At 36.6% G+C, this 13,829-nt stretch overlaps 1 protein-coding gene across 1 annotated transcript in view; it reads right to left on the bottom strand.

Moving 5' to 3' along the window:
* Positions 1–13,829, bottom strand: part of PNPT1 (polyribonucleotide nucleotidyltransferase 1) — a 15,547-nt gene that overhangs the window by 1,505 nt on the left and 213 nt on the right. Inside the window, 25 exon segments of the mRNA XM_009877873.1 lie at positions 137–192; positions 280–386; positions 1,257–1,340; positions 1,659–1,742; positions 2,532–2,595; positions 2,693–2,764; positions 3,432–3,538; positions 3,639–3,692; positions 4,515–4,604; positions 4,710–4,776; positions 5,506–5,542; positions 6,790–6,860; positions 8,029–8,131; positions 8,226–8,322; positions 8,479–8,536; positions 8,836–8,887; positions 9,404–9,590; positions 9,839–9,952; positions 10,662–10,709; positions 10,796–10,859; positions 11,349–11,368; positions 11,371–11,394; positions 12,346–12,451; positions 13,267–13,341; positions 13,694–13,754. Coding sequence (XP_009876175.1) covers positions 137–192; positions 280–386; positions 1,257–1,340; positions 1,659–1,742; positions 2,532–2,595; positions 2,693–2,764; positions 3,432–3,538; positions 3,639–3,692; positions 4,515–4,604; positions 4,710–4,776; positions 5,506–5,542; positions 6,790–6,860; positions 8,029–8,131; positions 8,226–8,322; positions 8,479–8,536; positions 8,836–8,887; positions 9,404–9,590; positions 9,839–9,952; positions 10,662–10,709; positions 10,796–10,859; positions 11,349–11,368; positions 11,371–11,394; positions 12,346–12,451; positions 13,267–13,341; positions 13,694–13,750 — 1,898 coding nt within the window. The 5' untranslated portion in view covers positions 13,751–13,754.

Raw genomic sequence — 13,829 nt, 5'->3', positions numbered from 1 at the left:
AGGAATGCTGCTGGTGCCAACATCACCAACATAAGTTTGGCATCCTTAAAAATTGTTTTACATCATGTCTAGGTATTAGGAATACAGCTATGTGAATAAAATGATTTCTAGTTTAACTCCAGAGCAGTTTTTATACCTTATTTCAGTTATCGTGGCTGTATAAACCGCACCAAATTCCAAATTAAATTCCTGCTTTAGTGGGAAAAAAAAAAGAAAACAGTAAGATATAAATTCACAAATCGCATCTTGAAAAAGGTAACAACAAAAGCCTGTCCTTACATCATCTTTGCAGATTTCACGGATAAATTCTCTTGCTTCATGCATAGCACTTGGTGTAGGAGCAAACACAGAATACGTCTCTTCATCCAGCTGACTTACAGTTACACCTTGGAAACAATTCAGTGAGAGGTTCAGGGGAACTCTTGCAGCAAGCTGAAAAGTTACACTCAGTAAAGACTTGCATAGAGCAGCATGATTTTGCACAGACTCATTAACATCACAGAGTCCTAATAATTTCATATCTTCTTCTTCAGATTAGGCACCGGGCAGCTTGACATGAAACTTACTGGAAGCTACGTTACAGGTATGTTTGCCAAATACTTGGACAAACTTGTGTTCCTTATAGGAACACAAAGTAATTATTATAGCCCTTTTATGGCAGAAAAAAATAATTCTTGGGTTTGTGAATGAGTCTCAGCTTCTACAAATTAATTTCACAGAGATTTTTAATAAAACTTTCATTATAGCTTTCATTATTAATAGCTGGTAGACAAAAGTGTTTCAGTGCCAGAACACAGCAAAATTCTCTGCACCTCTAGACTAGTTTTCTGGCCAACAGACTGTAGAGGCTTGCAACCAAAGGGAAGTAGGATTTTTTCCTCCTCTTTTCCACCCCAGTCCCCTGAGAAACGCTAATCAAACTAGCTAGAGTATTATGAAGAGTTTCCAGTCCAAAGCAGCTGGAGCAGAGCATCAACTCGATACACTACAGACCACAGTCTATTTAAATGTTAGGTTTCTTTAAGTAGTGAACAAGTTTTACTATATTAAGCCATAAAGGAAAGAGTTTGCATTTACAAAGTGCTCATAAAAGAAGTCTGCTGTATTTAATATCACAACAGAAATCCACCTCAGCTACCATGGCTGACTATTGGTTGAATATAACCTTCTAATTAAAACTCCACGCTAGTAATGCTCATATAGAAAAGCTAATAACACATTATGATAAATTGTCACAGGAAGCAAGGATGTCTTACCAGTCTGTGCTTGCAGTTTTTTCAAATTATAGGCCCCAGGACCAACGAATCTTAATCTTTTTGATAATGGAACGTGGATGGTTTCTGAAAGAACATTTAAAAGTAATTTGAAATGCTGAATATAATAATCTTGACAGCTATCACAAAAAGTAAGTTACATTCATTTAGGTTTTAATCTTCCATAACTACTTGCAGTATTTGCTGAACATTTATGTAATTACATTTAAGAACTGAAATTAATGAAAACACAGAATATAAGTACTTTGATGAGTGTAAATTACCTTAAGTCATAAAAATACTAACATCTGTATCCATTCTGATTTTGTGAGAGTTTCAAATAATTTGTTGCTAAAAGATAATTATGAGAGGAAAGCATTCTTATCAACATACAACTAGCATTACCTACAACTGGTCCGCTTTCTTTTCTAGTCGGTCTGGGTTTTGCCAGCGTTTGGTTCATAATTTGTAAAATCTCCCTCTTGGCAGCTGTAGGGGGTGGGGGGGAAGGAAAAAGAAGGAAAAAAAAAGAGTTTTGTATAAGATTAAAATGAATTTATGTAGTTTTTGTTATAAAGTAGCTACACATCCATTCATAAAATCTGCCTCCTGCCTAACTTGAGAATTTATCATGGAAACTTAACATATTTTGGGTAGCGCACATATGTTAAAACTACAACATTCTGCTCCACGTATACACACCCTATGCCTTTAGCACAGTCATTGATTTTATGCAGCCTAGAACATGACAAAAGTTCTGCCTTGATGTATTATTTCAAAGAAAGAGCGTTGATAAAAGCAACAGGGTGTAACTTTGATTAGTTACAATCCATTGGCCTGGAATTTCAGCTGAGCTGCTTGAAGAACTGATACACCACTGAACAGCAATTACAAGGTCTTAGATTTTAATAAGGGTTTTCTTACTAAAATCTTGCTGTTGCAATCAAGTTGAAAATTTTCTCTTACAACTAGTTAGATCCTTTTGAAAACTCATAGCTTCAGTTTTTCATGACTCAAGAACATTTCAGCTCTGCATATCAGAATAGAGACAGCAGTAAACTTTAAGAGTAAATACAGCCGGATTTATGGTAGAAGAAAGAGTTTATTGTTCTTTTTATAACATTGTTCTGCTGAATTTTAAAAGTGTCAGGTAGTAACTGCTTTTTTCCCCTAGGAGAACACGAAAATTTAATAATTTTAGTTACATAAAACCTTAGAGTTGAATACAATTTATCATTTAACATCATAAAATGGGTGCAAATACAAATACGGACTTACTTGTAGCTTGTTGAATAGCTTCCATTACAATTTTAATTGGTATTCCTGGCAGTTTCAGATCAACCTGATATGAGAAGGATTAAGTTACATCAATACGTAAGGAAAGCTTTTTTAGGTACATTGTCAGAGTTCCATTTTAGGAAGATTTAACATTACAACACCTGCAAGGCAGTTACTCCTTTCGTAGTACCCGCCATCTTGAAATCCATATCACCGTAGTAATCTTCAATTCCCTGCCAGCAGAGATGGAAAGAAAGAAAATTGAGGTACCTTTATCCCAGCATTAAGTGTTGTTATGCTAGAAGTAAATTCTGTGCTTCAGTAACCTACACAAAGTAGTTCTGCAGCCTTGGAATTACTTCAGAGGCTTGCATGTTTTAATTCGGCTTTGTTTTGCTCTTCAGGATTAACACCATTCCTTTCTCTCCTTAGAAATTAAGAGTTTTTACGGACTAGTTTCTGACCAACAGACTCGCAACTCATTTTGTACCACTGGTGGCTACCACATGACAAAGCAGCAGCAGCATAATGCACATTTTTCCCCACCCAGCAACTTTGGCAAGTGCTCACCCTCCATCCAATATATTGCATTTTTCAGTATATTGAAGCATTCAATCTCTTTCTCCCAAGAGTAAAGACAAAATTCACTGGAAAGAGAGCTTAGGAGAGCTTAAAAGAAATAACAGGAGTTACAAAAAAAATAAGAAACATGACTGGACGTTTCACAGAGATTTTCTGAAATAAGGGAGGAGTTTGGGAGACAACAGAGAAGATAAAAACTATCTGGTATTTACAGCAGCATACGTTTAAGAATTAACTGGGTAAAATGTTACAAAAGACGGCCACAGAGATTATTTTACAGAATTAAGCAGCAATAAAAACAATGCTAGAAACACTCACAAGGATGTCTGTCAGCAAACGATAGTCCTCAATATCTCCTTTCTCCGGACTGCATTTGGTAATGAGACCTATTGCTACACCTGCCACTGCACTTGATACCGGAACTCCTAATAGTGGTAAACAAAAATACATTTTTATAACCTTTGGCCACGTATAAATCCTACATCATCATACGTAGTTCATCCTTGTAAGTGCAGTATTTTCTACCTGCATCCATTAATGCCAAACTTCCACCACATGCAGAAGCCATCGAAGAAGACCCTACAGAGTTAGAAAAACGGGGAAAAAAAAAAGAAGTATTCAACATTGGTCAGAAGTATCTGAAACAAAACTTCTGAGAAATATTCTTCTGTGACAGTTTGACAACTTGCTGCTACTAGAAGGCACTGTGCAGCAATGTGCATACTAAAATAAATAATTAAAATTATTCCATGGCAAAAATATTTTAACACAAAATGGGCAATATTGGTTGACTCTTTCATGATACTGACACCAAAAGCACTCGACAAGCATCACGATTAATATGAAAAATTCTAGATGAGGAATCTGTGAGTTTCACAGGAAGCTGCAAATGGGACCTCCTTCCCTTTCTCCACTAATCCCTCCTCCTTCCCACCTAATCTTGCTACAGCGCTGGGTGGACCTCAGGGAGCTTCTTGCCACACAGAAGAATCTGCAGAAAGGTGAAATGGATAGCTCTTCCCCCAAACAGGGGAGATGGAAAAGAACAATCACAGCCAGCCAGGAGAAATTACCTCGAAGTCTAAGCTGTGATTAAACACTGAAAAAAATGGGTCTCAATGACATGCTGATTTATTTTCCTCAGTCTACAGTACAAAAACGCCCCAAATACAATTTTATTAAACTCAGAATTTATGTTTACTTCTCATACTGACACTGTGCTGCTATACAAATTCAAGACAGGTTCATCGTTCATCCATTTGAAGCACTTCAGGTAACAGTGCTATCAAGATTAAGAAGGTTAAAAATTACATCTATTATCTAAAATGCCTACAACTCAAGTTTGTCAATGTCAAGCTTAAAAACCAAATTTAGTCACTAAAAAAAAGTAAGTCATAATACCATTTGACTCTAAGACTTCAGAAGTAACTCGTATTGTGAATGGGAAATCCTGAGGAATAATTGGTTTCAACGCTCTTTCTGCCAATGCACCTGCAAAAAAACCCAACAAAACAAAACACCGAGTAATCAATAAATAAAAACAATAAGATAAAATATTAAAACTTCCAGCATGGAACTTCTCTAGTCTGAACTTACCATGTCCAAGTTCTCTTCTGTTCATACCAGTAACTTTGCCAATCTCATTAGTTGCATAAGGAGGAAACTATGAAGTAATAAAATGTGTATACAGAAGATTAACAAATATTTTTTTCTCCATTCTAAAACATACACTTAGAAAAAAATTCTTTTAAGTTCTTGTGCATTTCAAGGTAAAAATAAATTACAATTAAAAAAATATCTAACTGCCACATGACTTCTCTCAGCCACTTAGTTTGCAAACCAGGCCTAGTTGAGGAACAGAAGAGAATAAAGCCATTGCAAGGCAGTCAGAAAACAACCCAACAAGCAGACTCCAATTCAACTTGTCAAACAACATATCAGGAATCTTGTTTCTGTCACACAGCAAATGGAACAAGATATGCCTGTTGCCTGTACAAAATACTTTGGGCAAGTTCCAAAGGCTGAGAGACCCAAGATTTAAAAGCATTTATTTCCTACTGCTGTAGTATGTGTCAGCTGAACATATTAATAGAGTTTACTAAAAATAGTGAAGTGGGGTAATCCTGCTTTCAGTATTAGGAGTTAACTTAGTTTTTTAATTTCCATTTTACATAGCCTTTTCAGTATTTTAATATTATCTAGTGCTTTTTAGGAAGCCAGCATTTTTGTACATGAACTGCAGTACAAATTCACATATGAACTAGAATTAATATATTTTATTGAATTTAGAGATAATTTATGTCCTTGGAAGCATCTGATTTCACCTTTAAAACAAAGCATGAAGCCCTTCTGTGAATCATGCAGAAAGCTGGGACACAGTAAAGACTCTCACCTCATAATGCAGCATGAAGTTTTTATCTTTTATTCCACTATTAATTAAAAACAAGACCATGTCAAAAAAAGAGCAACTAAACATGTCTTACATACAACAGATAACAGGTACGATTACATTTAGTTATGCCTGTAAACAGATCCAGACAAAATAACAAATTGATAGCTTTGCTTATCGCCCACATTTTTCCTAATATTTTTTATGTAGTCAACAAATTAAAAAGCGCTGTCTATAAACAAAAAAACCCCATGGGTTAATTTTCATAATTAAAATTTTCCCTAGCTGTTTAGAATAGAATAGACCTTATGAGTTCCTTATGCTGGTTTTGGTGTGTCTGAATGAAGAAAAAAAAAAAAATTCAAACTTCAAGAACATCAGCATCTTACTGTATACAGTGCTGTAAGGGCTTAGAAATGTAAGCACTAAGAAAGAAAACTGAAAATTTCTGTAACCACAAAATAGCTCGATTAAATAAAAAAACTTGCACGGAAAAAAAGTTACCAAAGTGCTACAAGACTTGACTCCTAGCAATAAATACCAAAAAGCTAATGTATAAAGCAAGTTGTTTTAAGTCAAGACTTGCCTGTAGAGGTGACATTTCTCACTCACAAAGCAACTTAACAACTGCGAATTAAACCCCATTATTTAACACAAACTAATTTCCAAGCACACCAAAACTACAGAATATGGACAAACACCTCTAAGGCAAAAAAATTTACCTAAAGCAAAGCTGACACACTAAAACGTAAAAGCTCCCACAATGGTAGAATGAGATCATCAAACTAGAGCTTTAGAGGGAAGTTTTCCTTCCCCAGGAAGTTAGCCCATGGCAATAAAATGTTAAAAGCACCAGGACTCGCTTGCTACATTGCAAGTTAAATGTTCATTACTCCATTAAAGAAAAAGAATACGGATGTTTTCACCCTCTCAACATTTTCATTTTGAGGCAAACCAAGAATATTTAGATAGGCTGATTCAGTCAGGCAACGCTCCCCACCCTCCCAATTATCTGCTTCCCCCTATCTGAACCAAACTTGATAAGAACAGCACTTCATAGGCTGCGTGCATCCAGCACACTAAGCAAAACTTCAGAACTTGTGAGAATTGGATTAAATAAGTAGAATATGTATCAAGTTCCAAGTGTGATGAAAATAGGCCACTTAAAGGCCTGACTGTACACATTTTTCAGTCCCAATCAATACACATTTGTGACCTTTCATCAAATGTGCTTAAACGCTCGCCCTCTTTCATTACCCCTGACAAAACGTCAAAAGATACACGTACCTCACTGCTGTGGAGATAACATCTGATTTCACGCTTGACTCTATGGAGTCAAATGTAACTGTACAGAGAACCTAGAATAACAAGACAGAGTGTAAATAAAGTGCTCTTAAACACTTCCACACCTCACAACTTTTGCTGGTTATGGAGAACCAAAGAGAATGATTTCAGCAACAGATATGATGCCATCACCCACCACTTCTGTAAACTTTCCCTTCACTGCACCAAGTTATTCACGATCAGTAAAAGAGCAAACCATCTTGCAATCACATTTAAAAATCCTGATTTAATGCTTCTTAACCTGATAGGAGCCGGTAACAGCTTGTTCATTAAAAAACTGACTACTTTAGGGGCTAGATGCGGCCACAAAAGAGCAAACCTGGTTATCACAAGGACCTTAAGCACATGTTATTTTTAGTGGGCCAAGAGGGACAACACTGAGGAGTACATCAGTACGTCTTCTAGGAAAACCAGCACTAAAAATACAGGAGACCAAATCTTGCATACAATCTTAATTCAATCCATACAACATCTGATGCTTTTGGCAAAGAAAAAACCAAATTCATTAATGGACTTAAGAGGCAAGCTGTATCCAAAAAATTACAGGTTATATATGAAGTTGCTTTTAGAAGTTTTCTCATGACAAGCACAATCTAGCACTGCCCTGCATACCAATACCCATGAACTGAGTCACCCATTTTTCTAAAAGTGAAAGGATTATATTTCACATGAAGAACTTCTGTTTTAACAGATACCTTGAATATGAAAGTCTACATAGAGGGATGAAAAAGGTATGATTTTGGAATTACTTAATTAACAACAAATTTCACTTTAAGCCATCCTGAACTGGAAAGCTTTCTTCTCAAATCATATCTCCACAAGACAAAACCCAAGCAACTGAAAATGCCCCAAATCTGCCAACCTGAACAAGGAGAACTCTTAGAGCTTCTAGCTTTGGTTACGGGACATTCTTCAGGAAGCCTGAAGACACAGCAATGCTCACTGGACTCTTTCTGGGCATATAAGCTTAGAATGTTTTCCTAATACCTGTAACATTCATGGAGCAAGAAGCCAAGCGTTGTCTACTGCCTTAATGGACTCAGATATATTTTAATTAAATCTAAACCGTTTTCTAGTTATTACTGTTTGAATGTGAAGAAAAAGGAAACTTTGCATTTAACTTCAAGATACAAATCTTTCCACTTTGGATAGTTTATAATTTTTGACGTTTAAAGATATTACCTGTGTCTGACCTCTCTGAAATAAGGCTGATCCATGAAGCATTTTGAACATGTTCACTTCACATTTAATATCTCTGAGGGAAGTCAGATCTCTCCCGTCACACCTTAAGTTACAAGCAGAAATTACGAGATCAATGATACAATTGTCTCCAGTAAAAACTTGACAAATATCATCCAGCAGAAGTTTGATATACTTGCCTTCTATACTCATTCAGAACAAGATTTCTAAAAATATCCTTTGAAACCACATTGAAAGATTCCATGATTTCATAAGGCTCAGCCTCTGGAAACTTTTCTGTGTATAAAAAAAGAAATCGCATCTGAAGTTGGAAAATGAATTTTACAAATCTTTTACTAAAATAGCTTGGCCAACAAAGAGCACACTGTAACTCTAAGTTGCACTAGTTCCATTTAAGCATTCTCTAAATATTAAGAGAGCAGAAAATAATACCTTTCAGCTGTTCTTCTGTTTCAAGCCTTATTTTGTTAATCGCTTCATCTCTAGAAATCTAGAACACAGGATTTTTACAACCAGTTAGCTCCACAGGGCAGAATAACAAGAATTTTGCTTGTCTTAAAATTTTGTAAAACTCGAGGAATAAGGAATAGGATCGTCACACAAATTCAAAGACCAATGCACTGCAAGCAAATATTCTGGTAGGTAAGAATTTGCAGAAAAATTATTACTATTGCAAATATATACAGAGGAGGAAAAGGGATTTTTATTAACATTAAAGAAACTTGCTACCGTTTCATTAAGGTATTAATTAAAGCATAATAAAATATGATGTCTGAATTCTTTACTTACTTTATCATGGCTAGAATCTGTGAACACTGCATAGATCTTGTTAAAGGCAAGTCTTTGGGAAGAAAAGAAAGCATTTTTGAGAAACCAGCTTGAAAACCACTTACATAATTAGTTCCTTCTGAGGCCTAAACATTTGTTTTCATGAGCAGTATGAGAGCACCAGGCCAACGTTTACAATCACTACTAGCTCCAGCTGCCCTTCCTGCCAGCTCTCCAGCCACCTTTGGAAAATTAGTTTTCACTTCCACAGCGAGGCTTGAACAGGCTGACATCCCAACTCCTCGTCACCACTGCACAAGAGCGGCACGTTAACTTACAATACGCTCGCTGGGTTTTCAGGGTATTTGTTTTGACCTGTCCTTCTCACTAAATACAAAACTGGAGAGCTGAAGGCCACCTTCCTAAGTTTCTAGGCAAAACACAAGTAATTCTGGACTTTGAGACACGCTACCTTGTAAACAAAACCCCCAGACTACCTGATGAAAGCTCATCAAATTAAATAATTGTTACCCAAGCATTTTGAGTCACTAAACAGAATTTAGATCAAAATTATTTGTTCTAAACTTACTTCTTTGCACATTCCACAATCTCTTCAGGAGCAACAAATAACTTCTGAACAGTTCTCTTTATGACACCTCGCTCTTTCGCTAGTTGCTGAATTCCCTGAATTATTTGCTGGGTATGCTTCACCCCTACTTTGATGGCGTGACAGAAGTCTTGTTGCAATACATTCTCGGCAGTTGCTTCCAACATAACTATCAAAAGAAAATTAAAAATTGAGTACATTACTATTTTATTGTTCGATAGCAATCTAACTCAGTTGAGAAAATACAGATTAAGGTTAAACTGCATAAATATAATGGAATCTATGTTACTTAGCCCACCACTAATTACTCCTACTATTGTGTAAAAACATAAGTTTAAAAGACTATGAAAATGTCTTCAAAGAGGTACCTACCTGGCTTTCAAACACTCAACAGATATTAATAATTAACCTACTTACCAACTTGACTGTGTGGAGCTCCAGCAACGACTAAATTCAAAGCACTAGAAGACATCTGTTTTCGAGTTGGATTGATGATAGTTTCTCCATCAACCAGTCCTACCCTTACTGCGCCTACAAAGAAACTCCAGAAGATTATTATAATAAGAAAGTTCTTAGGCATCGTTTTACTTTGAAAATTATACATCTAGAAACAATAATTAAAGCTAAGGATTCTTTTTAAAACATTAGCATGTTAGCTATATGGTAAGAACAAATCTGTAAGGCAAAATTATCTACTCTTGAATTTCTTTTAGGTAGTATTACTGGGTAGGGCACGGAATGCCAAGTAGCATTACACACAAGGCTGTAAGTCTGTTGGTTTGTTTTTTATTTTAAAGTCATTTGAGCACATTTTCCAGAAAAAAAGAGGATGAAAAGAAAACACTGGTGAATATTTGTTTGTCGTTCAATCATTTCTCTTTCCCAAAAATATTCAAAACGAAATAAAGCTCTCCTTGAGATCCTGGAGAGAGAGTATTCTTATCCAGCTGTTTTCTAAACAATGCTTTTCAAGACCAAGTTTGTCTAAAGAAGAAACTGGTGTCCATACGGTACTATTTAGTCTCTATATTACACTATTTCTGGATTATAAATCCTTCCAGAAGTATATTTAGTCCAAGAAAAATAACAGTTTGACATGCAAAAATCCTATCCATTGTAAAACTATTATCAATACCTGAAACAATCGACAGTGGCCTTGCGATTCAGATTCTTGTTAAAAAAGAATGCGTGACTCTTCCATTATGTTCCAAACATCCGTAATTTAAACATAGTTACTTACCAATGGGACCATTCCATGGGATATCAGATAATGCAAGTGCTGCAGAAGCTAGAATGAAGATAAAAAAGTCCGTATTAGAAAAAATGGATCACTCTAAATCACACACGAGCAGTAATTTTTAACAGCCCTCTTACCTCCATTAATTGCCAGAACATCAGGATCATTGACGCCATCTACTGCTAAAAGATTACAAAGGATCTGGCATAAGATAAAAGACAATGAATAATTTTGACCTATACATTTTTATTAGCTGTCAGTACAAAGCTAAGGACAATAAACTAAAACACTCTGCATATTTATACGAGTCTACACTGCGAATGAAAATTTGTTCAGGTATTTAAACTAGAAAGCTCCCAAAAACCCCACCCAGGACTGTATGATATAACATACATACAATGTATGTTATATCAGGTATGTTGTACAGAGGGTATTTGAATTCTGTTACTGTATCTCTACAACAAAATTTGGAAACCAGCATGCAATAACAGTAATTTAAGACAAGGAGATGACAAACTAAAACGCAGAATTATGCTACTAGACTGTTTTTCAAAGTGTAAACTGCTCCTGGGTGCCAGTGAAAATTGCTTTTCTTAAAACAGTGCCTATATCCTGTAAAGTTTTCGTTCGACACCCCCAAGTTTTCCATTTGGAAGGCAGCTATAGTTAAGGACACTGAGCGTGACCTACCTGTGTATCATAAAAGTTTTTTTTAAGAGTGGTCTGATTGACCGATCTGCAAAAGAAATATTTGTCTTTCAGAAGTTAGCATCCAGTTTGTCTTGTAATAAACCCACCAAAACCCAGAATAACTGGTTTAAACAAAAGACCCAAACAGACAAGAGAAGGGAAGAGGCAGAGAACCCGTAAGGAAATTTAGCACGACAGATAACCAACCCTGAAATTTCAATAGCAGAGTAAGTAACAGGTATTTGCGTGAGCATATCCACTGTCAGGTAACACAAGGTAAAAGCTTTAGGATACAAATTATCTATTAAATAGTATTTCACCACAAATATATTCATTGAAGAGACATAGTCCTCAAACAAGTAAAAGCAACAAACGCACGTATGTCCAAAATACTGCATTATTTCTGTAGTGTGTAGACTTCCTATTAATTTTATTTCAGTCTGAAGTGTGTAGGACTCTGTAACAGCCCAGGCCTCAGAGGCTGTTCCCTCTCCTAATATTTTTCATTGCTGGCTTACATCTGACATCAGATTTACATAAATGTAGAATTTCAAGGTATTATCTTATTCAGGAATGAAGACAGCCAGGATGGAGGCGACTTTTCAAGCAGGATCAAGAGGCAGAGAGAATGAGTACATATAGATTGGTAAGTTTGCCTCTCTGTATTTCACAGTTTACCCTGGTTGTCTCTTCGACCTGTCCAGATTGATGTGCAACCGCAGGGGAAACATCAGGATAAGATCTTAATACCAAAGGTGACAAGATTTTTCAAGATCCAGGCTTATATATAAGGGAATATGCTCACAGCCCCAGCTGATACAGCATTTCAAATATCAGTAGTGAGAAAAAAAGAACCTAAAGGTTTTTTTTTCCTTTGACATTACCGCAGAAACAATTAACTCTGCAAACAGCAGTTATAATTTACTATATTTTCAAACATTCACGAGGATATTACGAAATACTTAAAATACATTGTAAATAAAATGTTTCAGCCCACCTATTACTCTACTTGTAAGTATCTCCTTATCAGTGGAACCAAGTTCTCTCCTTAGATAGTTTGTAGGAATCCTTCCTGCTGCAGCAGCTTTCTGACGGTAGTCAACCTGTTGAAAACAAAACAGGGATTCCTGAAGACAAGAGATTACTTATTTCAAAGCTTCAGAATCATTCTGTTTAGAAGGTACATGTCCAAATGTGTATGATGCAATCCCCTTCTCAGAAGGTGGCCAACTCTGAATTCATTAGTCAAGGCTTTGTCTTGGTGTCCAAATATCAAATATTGATTGCCCAGCCAGTCAGTACCCAGCTTGAACTGGGGCACTTGTGCACCCCAATTCAGGGCTTTGTGTGTCCTAAAGAAAGTTTCAGAAGGTTCCCGTCAGCCCATTTCTCCAGCACCTGGTCCCTCTGGACGGCAGCCTTGCTTCTGACCATATCATCTGCACCACCTGTCCCTCCCCCCCATTTGGTGTCATCTGCAAACTTCATGAGCAGGAATTCCAGGTCACCACTCCAAGTATGCAAGAGGCTGTGTTCCACAAGAGACCCACGAGGAAGTCACTATTACTGAGCCTGAAGGTAGAACACGAATCAGTAACTCTTGATAATCAGAAGCCTTGGAGCCTCATAATCCAACCAGTTTTCTACACATCTAAAACAGAATGTCTGAACTTAGACAGAGTTCATGAGGCTTTTGTGGAAAGCCTCACTAAAGCCAAAGCGGACAACATCCAGTGTTCATCTCTCATCTGCACGTCTAATCATTTCGTGCTGGGCTGCTGTTCTCTTGGTCTGATGTCTGTAGTCTGCTGTTTGTGCTCCTCACTCCCTCCAGAAGCTTGAACTCTGCTATTTAATGATTACTACCGTGAAGGCCACCACCGACTGTCACCAAACTGATTTTGTTGTTAGTACTTACCACTAATGGCATGAACTGAGATGCAGAAGGCTTAGTTTTACTGACTGCTGTGACCATGACGGCTGTGTCACCTAGCTGGATTAAGAAAAATAAAAAAATTGAAATCACATTCAGCCGAAATAGTCTCTAAAGTCCTGAACTTGCTTATAAATATCAGAATATTCTTTGCAGAAAACAACCACCTAAATCCATGCTTCACACCACTATTACTGGCTTTTTGAACGTTTTTTTGATTTTCCTACAAAACACAGCTGTACATTCCTTAGGGATTAAATTGTCGCTCTTTATCCTTTTAACAGGCTCCAATGTCCTAACAAGGACAGTTCAGATCCACAAATTCTGAAGGTGCACAGATTGTAACTGGGTTTTTTGGGGGGGGCTGAATTGTGTGTGTGCAGTTTTCGTTCTGTTTTGCTCTTCCGTTTACCTGAACAACAGCAGATCCGTCAGCAAACCTCGCAAGTTTTCCAGAAGACAGTTCCATCTTTCTATTGCATATGTATATATACATTAAAAAAAAAAAGGGAATAAAAAAATGCGAATTTAAATAAATTTTCCACCAC

Source organism: Apaloderma vittatum, unplaced genomic scaffold (genome assembly GCF_000703405.1).
Source record: "Apaloderma vittatum isolate BGI_N311 unplaced genomic scaffold, ASM70340v1 scaffold38921, whole genome shotgun sequence".
Classification (NCBI taxonomy): domain Eukaryota; kingdom Metazoa; phylum Chordata; class Aves; order Trogoniformes; family Trogonidae; genus Apaloderma; species Apaloderma vittatum.
Note: the sequence above shows the minus strand (reverse complement) of the source record. Positions and strands in the feature narration are given on the sequence as shown.